Source organism: Anticarsia gemmatalis, chromosome 6 (genome assembly GCF_050436995.1).
Source record: "Anticarsia gemmatalis isolate Benzon Research Colony breed Stoneville strain chromosome 6, ilAntGemm2 primary, whole genome shotgun sequence".
Lineage (NCBI taxonomy): Eukaryota > Metazoa > Arthropoda > Insecta > Lepidoptera > Erebidae > Anticarsia > Anticarsia gemmatalis.
The window spans coordinates 8,556,991-8,571,407 of NC_134750.1; the positions used below are offsets into that span (position 1 = coordinate 8,556,991).

At 33.9% G+C, this 14,417-nt stretch overlaps 1 protein-coding gene across 1 annotated transcript; it reads left to right on the top strand.

The window, feature by feature from the left end:
• The first annotated feature begins 279 nt into the window (after positions 1–279).
• Positions 280–7,601, top strand: LOC142973894 (uncharacterized). Its single transcript, XM_076115924.1, has 9 exons — positions 280–453; positions 799–967; positions 1,900–2,022; positions 3,596–3,782; positions 4,478–4,551; positions 4,617–4,709; positions 4,799–5,310; positions 6,525–6,600; positions 6,843–7,601. Exons 1-9 carry the CDS (start codon positions 422–424, stop codon positions 6,999–7,001), a joined length of 1,425 nt encoding a protein of 474 aa, XP_075972039.1. The 5' UTR covers positions 280–421; the 3' UTR covers positions 7,002–7,601.
• The last annotated feature ends 6,816 nt before the right edge of the window (positions 7,602–14,417 follow it).

Below are 14,417 nucleotides of genomic sequence, written 5' to 3' on the forward strand. Positions count from 1 at the left end.
GATGCTATTCTTACTACTTAGGCGCACAATCTACCTACTCTTAAATAAATAAAATATACAAAAGCCGCCAATAATTAGCTACAATACAAAATAAATCAATTGCAGTTCCTGTAATATATCTCGATCAATTGGTTGTTATCGGTTATCTTTATTCATTTCCATCACGCGGTGATATTATTCCGTGGAAACATTCACGAAAAGCGCACACATTTCGTTTCAGTGGAATCGTTCGCGATTTTCAAGACGAGCTTTCAGTTGCAGGCGAAAAGCCGCCGCAATCACAATCGGACATCACTACTTTTGACATGAACTCTTTCAGTGTTAGTTTGTCGTTCCCTAAAGTTGTATTTGAAAGAGTCTGTTACGCACACGGTTATGTGATATGAAGTTATTTGTTGGGTTAAGTGAAACTATAGTTTAAATGTTTGCTTTCCACTCACGAAGATTGCGTAGGTAAGATATCGTATCGGTGTGCAGTAATACGCGTGCTTTCTATACAAGTAAAGAACTTATTATAAATTTTCAAATGTAATTATTAGGTCAGTCATTTATCACTTGGACTTATGTACACTTTTATTCGGGTATACAGTGGAGATGCCTTGATTTATCGTTATTTTTTTCTCGTGCCCAAGTTTTAAGACAAAGTGATCGTGCATAAGCTGGTACTGTACATATATGTAGAATTGTAACAGGGATTTTTCGTTATTTTCCGTGAGACAATAGAGTTTTTCATCAGCATACCTGCACATTTACATTTTTTAAGTAGCATAGCTCTGAAATAGTTTATATATTTCCCAGTCCAGCCGCCTACGCCCCTCAAAGGCGGCTGAGCGCTCCTACATCAGGGTCGCTGCGGCGGCGGGCGCGGGAACGTAAGCGCGCTCAACAAACGCGCGCGGAGGGCGAACGTATAGCTCGAGAGAAACGGGAGCTCCGTGCCAAAGAAAAACTTGAACAACAACGGAAGGTAAAACCGTATGTCTAATGTCTTACAAACATTTGCTTAAGTTATTTTACTATAAAGCTCTTTGTAAAATCCTAAAGCTTAATTTTAAAAATGTTACTTAGGTACCTATATTTGTTTTACAAAATGTAAAAAATAGTCTTGTAGAGGTACCTACCCATATATTATAATCATTTGGCATCATTGACCTTTTCTTTCACAATTAAATTGTCACTTCATCGACCTTTTCTTTCCAAATTGAATTAGCTGACATTGGGACAATAATTTTCAATATGACTACAGTCTATAAATCACTTTAACATGTTGTAACCAAATAAACAACTTGCTTCATAGAAATGTTTAATCTCAAATTTTCCGTGTGATTGCGTTACATTTGACATTTATACACAAACGCGCAGAAATTCGTCACGAACAAATATTTTTTGGGTATACCGAGCTAACGGTATTATTTCCAAATAAGTTTCCCTTATGTAATATGATAACGCTAAGAATAATGACACGCATATTATATTAAAGATTTATATCTTGTATCATCCCACGGATTCCTATCACACTGATGAAATAAAAGGGCGCGGTGCGAGCCACTTCATAGTAACAATTAATGATGATGTTTAAACACAATATTAATGATTTAGCGACAATAGCCCAGAGCTTAGCGAAAGGTCATGGCTTAAGTATTTCTATGGGCTTCTTTACGAGGTTGTTAAATAATCACATTAAGTGTCTAAACATACCTAATTAAAAGTTTAATAATACCTATGTTGATCACAGCAAAATATTTGATTCTTTAACAAATATTTTATTCGTGATGATAATTATCGCTTTTAGTTATCTATCATTTTAAACACTTAAAACGGGTGTGAGCAAACTATGTTGACAAATTGATATAACAATTATTATGACGAAATAAAAATGTAATTGTATTGTTATAACAGGCTCGTCAAGAGCTGGCGTCATACGAGCCGTGGGGCCGCGCGGGCGGTGGCGCGCCCAATCCACGAGGTATACGCTTCACCAAGATACGAGACAAAGGAATCTTCCCTGAAGACGAACTTAGGGTAGGCATATGCGCAGTTTTGAAACCATTGTAGATAACCTTTATTAAATGAGTAGGTATGTCTTACAGGTATGTAGTAGTTATTGCAATATCGTAATATTGCGATCAATGTCTGTCAAGGGTAGCAATTATGCCCTCCCACAAGTTCTTGATACGTGATTTACGTGTGAAACTGAATTGATATGACTTGGATGTTTTGATTTGTGGCAAATTTAAACGATTATTTGCAAATTTCACCACATTGTACAGAGAAAGCATATGTAGCATTGAAGCAGCAAAGCCTACAGCGATAAAATTTCATCACCGAGCTTTAATACTCACACGCATGACTGATTAAACAGGCATGTAATTGAAGTAATTATTTATCTATTAAATATTATGAGATCTGTATTTAAGTATTTCTAAACTTGACGCTCAACGTGTCACTCAGTAACAAACTACATCTGCCAAACGTTTGTGTGTTAGCTATTAATCTCGTTTAAATGTTAATCATCACATAACTGTTTAGTCTGTCAAACAACATGCATATTTTGAGTAAAGAAACTAATCATGTTGAATACTTGGCTTGTATAAAGTAAATTGTACAAAAGAAGTGTAATTATAAGCTTTTTATTCAGGTAGGTACAATTGTTAAAGGATAATAAAATTTAAACGTTTTTCGTCTGTGACCTGAAGGCTGTCTTCACAAGACTGATAAGACAGTTCAAGGTCAATTTTAGCAAATATATTATACTTTTTATAAAATTCTGAGATTGAACCAACTTCTGTGGAACTTATTATTCGAATACCTATTATCCTAAGCCAAACTCGGCTGGTTAAATATGTATTTTGATAACACGAAGTAGGTAACGGTATTTGTTATCTGGTAACTTATTTAATTTAATTGGTACATAAAAGTAGTTGCATCGGCGATTGACCGATGGTTATAAATCTATATAAGGTAAAGGGTCATTCGTTACTTGAATGCCATTAAGGCGGGACCACACCGTGGTGTTACGAAACGAAGATGGATAAAAAATGTGCGAATGACTGCTTCTGCCGTATCGAGGATATGAAATTTGTTGACACACATTCAAGGTATTTTGTATTTTCATCATCGGTAATTTCCTCTCTTTTAAAAGTCGCCCGCGTTCCTTTAATGTAATCGCCATAATTATACGACACCATTTTATTACAAAATCAACGTTGACGCCATAAATGCTACGGTCACAGGGTATCAAGAATGCAAATGTTCTACCATAGTTTCCATAAATTTTCTATGAGAAAATTGTCTTGATTGGCTTTGTTATCGAAAATTGACCATAAAACTAATTGACAAACAACAATGCCGAGGACGGTCAATTTTCATTAAGCTCTGATTTTCCACCTATAATTACTTCGACGTTTACGCAGTATTATGTAAACATTTCAATACCTTATACGCCAACTAATAGACAGTAGTACAGTAAGTTCTTTGGATATTTCGTTGTTTTACTATTGATATACATAATTACATACGCTACAAGCTTAGGTATGATCTAAAGTAATGTAAGCGTTTGTATTAATAGACTTCTTCTAAACCTATATGTCACTAGGGTGTGTCGATATACGAGGCTAGTCGTCGGTGGGCATCTTCGCCTCAACGTCGCCAACGTCAGACCCCTGTGAAATTGCGAGAAGACCCGCAGATATGTTACGCTGATTCACTACGACAAAGTGTCGACAACGATATACGCTACAGACAAACTCCCGACGAGCAAAAGCACTATAAGGAAATATTAGGTATGTTTGTATTAAATTTAGTAAATAATTATTTAATAAGATAGCTAATTTCTTACAAGAACCTTTAAATGTTTACAACTTAAGTATGCATACGTGTTTACTTGTAAAAGGAAAACGTAGAGCAATATAGAATGAGAAAGGACAAAATATGAACCTTAATTTTGTTATCAAAATTCATATAGAATTGATTAGTGCCATAACAGTATTTATTTATTCAAATCGTCTTGTATTAATAAAGATAATGGTTTCCTTTTTAAATTATCTTCAAAAACGAATGGCATAAAAACGAAATATATTTCTGAGGCGGTTTTTTACTTTGACCACTTTAACGCAGAGAATAATTGATAGTTACATTTTACTAATGGCCGGCTGACTTATCACTACCATTTTATTGGGCAGAATACAGTGTCATTAGTCGAGAATGTTGAGACGTACATGTTGATGAGTGTGATATTTCACAGCGCTTTATAGGGACGGGTTCCATTCATGATACATGTCTTATACAATCGCTATGCGCCTTTATTGACACATGTTTCCGTTATACTCTAAAACTGCCCATAACTGTATACCATCCAACGGACCGTAAACATAACATCGTAGAATTACAATAACTGTCAAGTTTTAACAATAAGGTAAACTACTTATTTGACAACAAACTGTTTTTTGAGTTAGTAATATATTTATTTTACTTTCAGACGACATGGTAACCAAGAAGAAGAAGGCGAAAAAAGAGGAGATAAAGCAGAATTTGGAATATGAACGGAAAATGGTAAAAGTTTTGTTTTTATATCACAATTTTTGTAATGATTGCAAACATTTCGTTAATGTTTTCAGCACGCGATGGAAGGACCTTGGGGTAAACCAGGACCTGGTGGAACTATATGGAGGAACCCCCGAGATGTCGGGCTAAATTTCTCTAAGTCTATGGTTAGTTTACAAGTATCTATTTGTAACAACATATTGCGAAAGGACGGGTATAACATTTAATTATTTAATTGTAAATTAATTTTTTGCAGGGTTGGACAGATAATGAAATTTTTACGAAATTAGACGGGGACCCCAGGCGCAATAGAGGATCTTCGCTAACTTTACCTAAAGTAAAGGGAGACGATGATTTAGGAGAGGATTCGCCTAATAAAGAAAATATGAAACCATCAAGAGTTGACAAATTACCTGAGATTAAGCGCGACGGTAGCCCAAAAGGGAAACTCGTAGAGCCGCGAAGATATAGTGTTGAGGTCAAAATTAAACACGAGATCAATGGGCACGGGCACGGGAGACGAAGTCCAAAGAAGACACAATTTGTTAAAAGATTTCCTAATGGAGACAAAGTGAAAAAAGTTGTGCTTGAAGATAATTATGATAGTGGGGAAAACATTGAGGTGCAAAAAAAGCCAACGCCGGAAACTGCTATATTGCATGTAACTGGCGGAGTAGAGCTGGTACCACTGCTCGCTAGAAGAAGGCGCGTCGGTGCCCGCACTCTGCCGTCGAGTGATGTCACAAGACCGCCTGACGACCGATGTCAGTACGTATCAAGACCTTTTGTACTTAATATAAAGGTTAAATTAACAAGTGATCATTAAGCTTGTTCAATACTATTGTGATCTCAGGTACTCGATTCTGCAATAGTCAACTATAATAGACAATAACATATAGCTTATACTAAGTGAAAACCAAGGTCCAACTCTACAATAGAATATAATTTTCTCAAGGTCATGAGGTTTTACCCTTTTTACAAATCGATTAGTTTCGCGAGGACAATCAATCAATGAACATCAGATCACGCATACAGATATTGGTTGAAACACGACCTGTGTAACTGCTGTCATAAAGTTGCGTGTCACGTTTTATCCGAATCGTAAATTTATTTGCATACGCGTAAAATGTCAATGGATGGCGTAATGGTTTTCGTAAAATCATATTGTAATTTCTGATTTTATTCATGCAAAATGCATCTTGTTTAGTCAAGTTAGTTTGTCAGTTTTTTCGTAATTTAGGATCAGGTAAGTTGAGCAAAAATTGATAGAATTAGATTTTCGTAAAATAAAATCTATAACTGCATGAAATTAAGTCATACACAGAAGTAAAACAGTAAAGTGGCAGTACCATTCACTTTATCAGATTTTCCGATCGGCGGTATTATCAGTTAATGTATGTAGTCCGCTACACACTTCCGGTTTCCACGAGGTCTTTGATCTTGAATGGCGAGTTTTCCTCATAAATATTTACGAACACTTGTGACGTGAGTCTTCGAGATTATTCGAGTTACATATATTCAAACTATGGTCAATGTTTGGTCACCAATCCGGTACTGCTATAAGATTGCATCACGGCTTTCTATCGGTCGGGGGCCATACAACACGGCCAAGATTTACGGCTTTCATTAGTTCGATGATGTCTCTCCTCACTGTCAGTTGTCGATAATGACCGTTGACACAACGCGATAGGTATCAGAGAGTACGTAATTCAGATAAATGGTAATTTGTTCACTGCAACTTTTGAACCCTTCGTGACCTTCTTTTAATAATTTTTTTGGCGATATTGATCTTTAACATTTATATTATAATGCTACATTGTATGCATAATCCAAGACATATTGTAGTAACGACCGAGTCTGTCAATAGTTCAATATTTTCGTACTAAGAGAGATATTGTAAATAAAAGGTGAGCTTTACACGTGCATCCGATCAAAATAACTTTATTGAATGATCTGCTGCAAATCAATATATCTAATTACAGATGGCGGGAAATGCTGAATATGGATTACTTGAGAGAACTGAAACACCAAATGCAAGTGAAATGTATACAAAAAGAGGTAAATATTGTAAGACCATATTGCATTGTGTTGGAAAACTTTACTACGATAATCTTGTATCTAATAATAATTGGCTAAATAAAATTCAGCTCCACTTACTTTATAGCTTAAAGTATGAAAGAGTGGAAATTAATACGTTTACTACCTCTATCAATACAAGTATAAAAATAAATAAAGGCATGAAACCCCTGTATTTCACATGACTCCAAAGACATTAATTATTCCCTGTTAAATATTCGCAGGTAAAACGTCTTGATTCAGCGGAGAGCGTGCGTCGTCACCATGAGACATGGGAGTCGTTATGGGGCAGGCAGGGACACGGCGCGCCTCTGCGCGGCAAGTACGCTCGGAACAATCTTGCGCAACTTCTATACGTAGCGCCCCTGACCAACGCCCAGTAGATTACTTCTAGACTGTAGATCTCCATGCTCAAATTGATAATCTCCCAAACATATAACTCAGAAGACCGAGATATACATAAATTATTGAAACCTTCAATAGACTTTGGTTTGTCATTTTCACGAACTTACTGAACACGGTGTGAGTTTGTCACATAAATGTGACAAATACAAAAATTAAAACTACATGTAACTCAGAAAATAAACTGTAATGAAGTTAAGGTAGAGCTAGTAGGAGTAAGCACGGTTAGAAAAAATAAGAGTTAAAATATCACGATAGATAACAAAGAATAATATTAGTGCCAATGATAATATGCCAGATATAATCCAATGTGATATATTTATTGCATGCATTACTGCCACTAGTTAACTCTTTACTAATTTTGGTAACTATTCCAAATTAAGTTCGTACCGCGCCTAACATGTTTGACTATCAAAACTTTTGTTGTGTTTCCAGTTAAGATCTATTTCAACATTATTTATGGTTATATTATTAAATAGCAGATTTTTGTTGTGTTCTTTGTAATTATATTTATTTTGTTGTATAAATAAACACTTAATTGCACTATGTAAAAAAACGAATAAAGTAATACTAAAACTTTATTGTAATTTATTGCACCGCCGCGCCGTAGCCGAACATCGTTGAAGAAGAATTTAACTAAATCTTTAAAAATACCTTACTCTAAAATTAAATGGTATATTAACGTAAGTATGTATATTAACGGTATTTGTAAACATTACAGCGTTTTAACCCATTCCCATTTGATTTATTAAGATCGTTATAATTAACTGTCGAATAGTTTACTTCCCATAATATTACATAAAGTATACTAACGACTGCATCACACGACCGGAGCTATTTATAAAACGTAGCACTTAATTGAACAGTTCTGATATGTAATATGATTTGCAGTGATTATATCAATTATAATAATAAAGGAAAGGTCAGTTCAACTGGTGGCGAAATGACGGTGGCTTTAGGTCACAAATTGTTGCACGAGGGTGATACACATTGTACGTAAGTGATTAAGTAACAATTGAGTAACGTGCGAGGAAGTGAGTTGAGAAAAACCAAACACCATTGTCCTGTCAAAGTCCCGGTACTTGCACATAGATCTGCAACAAACGAGTAAACCCAGGAAAAATACATCACCAGTGTTTCAGCTGTCTTCTCGAGATTTTCCAGACAATGTCTATCAGACTACCAAACAAAATAACTTATGGAAATTATTTCAGCTAGATCTTTAACACAAATAGTTTTGTCATGTATACACACACAAAGTGATATTTACTTCTGTTCCCAGTAAATAAATATTATCTCAAATGGAAGTAGCTGTAAGTAGGAATTTGTTTACTTAATTTGCATTGCATCGGAAACGTCGGCATAACTTAGTTAATCAGATAGGTATGACTAAATTGCTGATACGAATTGATTTAGTAATCTTAGATGTAAATGTTACATGTTTATTAATTAGTTCCTAGAATAGTTTTATGAAAATAAATCAATGAAAGGAACAAAGCTGCAATAAGGTAAAATTAAGTTAAAACTACTTGAATAAATTGAACTTTAAATGAATTGCTAGTTAAAAAAAAGGATCTCATTACTATAGATACCTGAGTATTTCACAAACAACCAATAAAACTGAGTAAGGTTTTAAATATTTGTAATTACATTTCAACAAGTTTCACGCATGTATTATTACTTCCTTGGCCAATTAAAGATAGACGTTTGTACTATTGTCCTTGAACTGAAAGTTAATTGTACAGTTAACTATAAACTAAGTGCAATATAAATATTACTCAATGCACTGGCGGCCCACCTAGCGTGTCTTACGCAATCTGCGTAGAGATGCATCGATTGTCTTGTGATGAACTTTCCACGGTAAACAGGTTCACAGTGAATTTGGTAGGCCAGTTGCCACCTGTGCCGCTGTTAGGACTGCGTATAATTTATTATAAGGTGTCATGACAAGTAAGTTGGTTTAACTGAAGAAATTCTGTTTTATGTAAAACAGAAAGCGTAGAATTTATTTGGGTTTCCAAAAGAAGTTTTCGTTTTTAAGTACTAACAAAACAATCGATTGTTTCTTTATACTTATTCCCTAATAAGAAATCACGTGAATTGAGTAAGTTAGAGTGAAGAAAATATGAAGCGTTGAAGTATCGTAACAAGTTGGTACACCACGGTAACGACAAGCACCCATCTCATTCTCAAGCATTTGGCGTTTTATCTCTTTGGGTATGTAGGTAAAGTGTTATTACATACTTTATTGTTAATATTATTACGAATTCACGCGTAATTTGAACAAGTAGGTAAATTACTCAATAACATTGTAATGAATGATTATGACAAGCTGTAAGACAAAGAGCTTGGGCAATCTTATAGTAAATCCGACAATGAGACTGAAAAATGTGTTGTAAGTTTGTGGTAAAATTAATTATTGTTTTTAGAACCCAATTATATACTCACCTATTCAGTCTGGTTCGTAATCTTAAAGTAGGTAAACATTAATGGTTTTAACGTTAAAGTAAAATAAAAAATATTATGAAATCTAATATCAGATAGAAAAAAGAAAGATAAAAAGTTACAGAATATAATTATTTAACTTATATTTAAAATACCTACTATAATAATGCGTACTTAAAATTCTTGTATCATACACACTGTATTATTTCGCAACAAAGCGATTGCATCGCGTACATACTACAGAGTATTAAGTTTGTGTAAACAGTTCATTGATGAGTCTCTAATTGTTCCGTACCCCTCGAGCAGTGTTGGGTCAATCAACTAATTTTTTCAATCAATTGATTAGTCATGACTAATTTAGTCATGAATTATTTAGTCATGATTGAATTAATCATGAGTAAAAATAATAATCATAATCATGATTAAATAAATTAGTCATCAATCATTTAATGATTAAATGACTGATGACTAATTTATTGTATTTTTGTATGATGAATAACTAAAAAAAATAATTCAGGTGACATAATTTTAGTTTAATTGAACACATCTATAAAACTATAACTGATCACCACATTAAGTTGACTGAAAGAAGATAATTCCATTATTTATAAAATTTGATTTTCAAAACGCGTAGTTTTAAAAAGCAATTTAAATTATTTTAAACTAAATTAGCCCGAACTTATTTTTGCAAATGTGTACCTGTGAAAATTAAAAAAAAAATTAACTGATTCTGTTGTAAAACTAGCTTTAATTAAAAACCTGTGATTAACAAATCAACAGTCATGGAACGTAGACTTGAAAAGCTTAGTTTTATTTAACTATTATTTTTAGTCATGATTGAATAACTAACACTAACACTAATTAATCATCAATCACGACTCATGATTGAATTTTTTTAGTCATTATTCATTAGTCATGACTAAATATTTTAATCTTAATCATCAATCATCAATCAAACTAAATTTTGCCCAACACTGCCCTCGAGACAGCCGGACGCGTGGGCACGCGCAATGTATGGTGAAATCTCCAAAGTAAACAGAAATGTGCGTATGTATGTAAATAACACGACAGGAGAAAGCCAAGTATTACGAGGAAATGGTGATAAAACTGTAAAAAAATTCGCTGGCATTGTCAGATGTGTCAAAGCAACGAGACAGACAATTCGGTTTGATGTCTGCCTGCATAATGAGTTATCTACCAACATAATAATATAAATATATCGTACTTATATTGGGCAATCTCTACAATTTCATAGCTACAAACAAAGTAAATAAAATTCCCTATTTCAAACAAAGATTGCTTAGTTCGGAAGAATCTTCGTTGAATATACAATACCTCTACCATTTTGTCTGTTTGTTTGTCATTCAGTTGTCTAAACTCATAAAATGCGGCTGAAAATATGATTGCAACCTACTTGAAATGTTAAACATTGGCTAGTCATTGCTGGTATGTGAGTAAATCTGTAGTATGTAACCAGTAAATACATGCTTCACTATATAATTGACTTCTTAATGCACACACTCGTAACTTAATATGTATAGTAAAAATGCAATACTGTGTTGACCTTATTTCGAAACAGTTAAAACATCTTCTCAATAATTTAGTATATGTAATATGTATACTTTACATAATAAAATATATCATTTTATCTTATTCCGTCAATTAATTAAAAAAGTATGCAAAGTGAACATTTAACTAACTAACTAACGTCGTGATATTTTCTTGTGACTTGTAATATAAGACAAGAGACCAATGATAATGTGGCGCGCGCTGCTCATCTTACCAATCATACACATGATTAATTGTTATTTGATATCTCTATTGACAGAAACAAGAATCATAAAAGACTTTACACTTCAATATGTTATTCTTTAGTCATTGATTGGTACTTCTGATTAATGAAAAGTGACGAAACTTTATGTCAAATCAACTCTCTCTTAGTTTCACACAGGAAAACCTTTATTATTTGTTTAGTAGCTTTGTTAAGATGAATAAATATTGCTTAACGAATGGTCATTATGTAAAGTCATTATCCTAAACTTTGCCGAATATATTGCAGTTTATCGCTCTGAGAAATAGTCATCTGACCTAGGTGACACAGATAGAGAGGGCATAAAGCGACCTTGTCAAGACAATACTTACATTTTTAAGGCCTGTTTCTGCATGCCTGTAATTACAGACTTAATGATGAGGTTAGGGTCATATCGTTCTATATTAATTTGTTATGTTGTAATGTAAAATTGTGTGTTCGCAATTGCTATAGAGATTGAAATATAATTAAAAGGATTTTGTCTACAGTAGGGTAGTTCACTACTTAAACCATCTACTCTTCACAAAAAGTATGACAAAAGAATATAGTTATTGAATTAAGAATATTATGAACACAGCGAAATGTACTTATTCCAATGTAAACATCTTGCACCATGTTATGTTTTTTGCTTTTATTAATTAGTTTTTTAGTTTACGGTTCTGTTTTATGTATCTTTGTAATACATCCCGTTCCTTTTCCGATACAATAATTATTTATTTATTTTTCTTTCCAATTCATCCTTATTATATTATTTGAGTGCTGGGTGCTTGAGTGCTTCCCATTACAATCCGACTTTTTTCTGAGATTGCCACTAAAATAGGTTACTTAAAACTTTGAATACTTGGTCATAATAAATTTCGTTGCGTTAAAAAGTAGCATTGTAATCTGAAGTTAGCCTTTTGTAAGAATTATCTGAATGTCGTGTTGTTTTAAACTTTCGCATCGCACTCGTTTGGATTGTCAAATGGACATAAACACAATGCAATGACTTTAAATAACATGTTTAACACCAATTTCACCCCAAATATCAAGCGTATAAACTCATCAGACTTTAGAATAAAATATATCTATCTTTACTATCTTTAGTACAGCAACTAAATAGCTAATTAACAGCAACTGAAGAACAGTTGCACATTTTTTATTTTCTATTTATCTCTACTTTAAGAAAACAACTCCATATTATTATTATAGTAACTTTTAAGATTGCATCTCTTTAAAGTTATTGAGTAAATATAAATCAGCAATAATAATAGCTTAGTTTACTAAAATATCATTCATATCTCACTTCCCATCGCAATTAAGAGCAGACTGAGCCAACAACGACAACTCTTTATTGGTTGTATTTCGACAAATCCTAAACTGATTATACAACTCATACATTACTATATTCGATTTCAACATTCCTATAAATTATGTCATCGTATTTGGAACCTGTTGGCGGGTCGTCAAGACAAGCTAATAGCACTAGCCGAGACCGGATATATTTCCGCCAGAGCTCAACGAGATGAAATCCTTCCAAACTGTTAGAACTTTCAAACAAATCTTTATAGTGGCGTAAAGATCCGCTCTCGCCACGCCTGTGCCGTGTGGACCCGGTTTAAGGTTACGGAAAAGAAAGTCCATACATCGCGAAGAGCCTGCGGACGACGCGCGCCGCGCCCCTCGCGGTCGCTGCGCTTTGACCCCGAATATAATATACCACCGTACATTTTTATTAAACGTCTGTTTCATATAAAATTAAAATGTTTGTTATCGAAATGACAGAAACATAGAAGAATAATTGTCTCTTTACAACTCTTTTAGTATTCATGTATTCATTTCACGTCCAGTTTACGGAGAAAGGATTGCATTGTATTTCTCTTTTATTGGTAGTAAATTAGTCGTGAATGTTATATAATCGATGATCGGCTTCACAAATTTATAATAGTCCTACGCTTCTTCTTCAAAATACTATATGCCTATATTTCTGAAATCGTTTGAAATGATAATTAAGTATTGTAACTCAAGAAGTGACATAGTTAAGTCTTATAAAATGTCCTTATGCACACCAAAGATAACAGCAAATTTGATAGTTTTCGTTATGTTTTTTATTTGATGTTCTTGGTCAGGATTTCATAGTCACCTGGGTGCTCTATCATGAAGAAAAAGTTTCAGTTGAACAAATTATGTATACCTACCGTTTTTGTATGTTCGTTCACGTAACAAAGCAAGAAGGTATAACTAATTTTAACAATTGTAACAAAACGAAACAAAATACAACGCGAATGACATCTCTAAGCTTCACACTCATTTTATTGCTATTAGTCATACCTTTTTAACTCGATGTCATTGTACAGGCAGGTTACACGAGAAAATGCATTAACAATGTTACATAGCGTGCCGAATTCTGATGAGCAAAAGAACATTGCGTATGTGTGTTTGCGCACTTGTTTGCACTCAACATTTATTAGCGGTTAGTCGTCGTTATAATCTTTAGTATTTTTTAGTACTTGTGATATACCGATGTTGCGGTCTTTCATTCATGTGTGCTAAAAAATGCGCTTGTAACTACGTGGTTTCATTATGGAGTTTGGCCCACAGTTTCATCAAACTTTTTTTTTTGTCTTATGTGCGTTCCATAGTGTATCAAGCGCATAGTAGCATTGCTATCGTGTATATATGTGGGTATATTGTACAAGTACTTTATGTATATGCCTTCAAAGGAGAGAGTTTATTATAAAATGAGATAGAGGTGTAGAGTTAAGTAAAATTTTGGAACCTGCTTCATTGTGACTGTTAACTACGACGTCAGTTGGATAGTATTAATCACACTTGCGTAGCGACTAATAAGATAATAATGCGTGTTATTTCATCATCAGAATTTCATTATTATACAAACAGCAGACACAAAGTTTAACCGGACCCGAAACAATTTTGGATGTGAACAATTATGTGTAGATCACACAAATAATTGTGCCGTGTGGGATTCGAACCCACGACCTCCTAACTCAATGGTAGTGGCGTGGCGACCTCCTTAACTACTGCGCCATAGAGATCGTCATATACACTTAATTTGTTGTCTTTTTTATGTAACTACAATGTGATGATAACACAGACTGGACACGATGGCGTCAGTTACAAATGTATGTGTCTTTCACATTGT

Bases quoted from the DNA above. Each gene is read 5' to 3' on its own strand.
- LOC142973894 (XM_076115924.1), top strand. From the start codon at position 422: ATGTTTGCTTTCCACTCACGAAGATTGCGTAG. The intron at 454-798 runs GTAAGATATCGT...TATATTTCCCAG, and splicing joins CACTCACGAAGATTGCGTAG to TCCAGCCGCCTACGCCCCTC. The intron at 3,783-4,477 runs GTATGTTTGTAT...TTTTACTTTCAG, and splicing joins GCACTATAAGGAAATATTAG to ACGACATGGTAACCAAGAAG.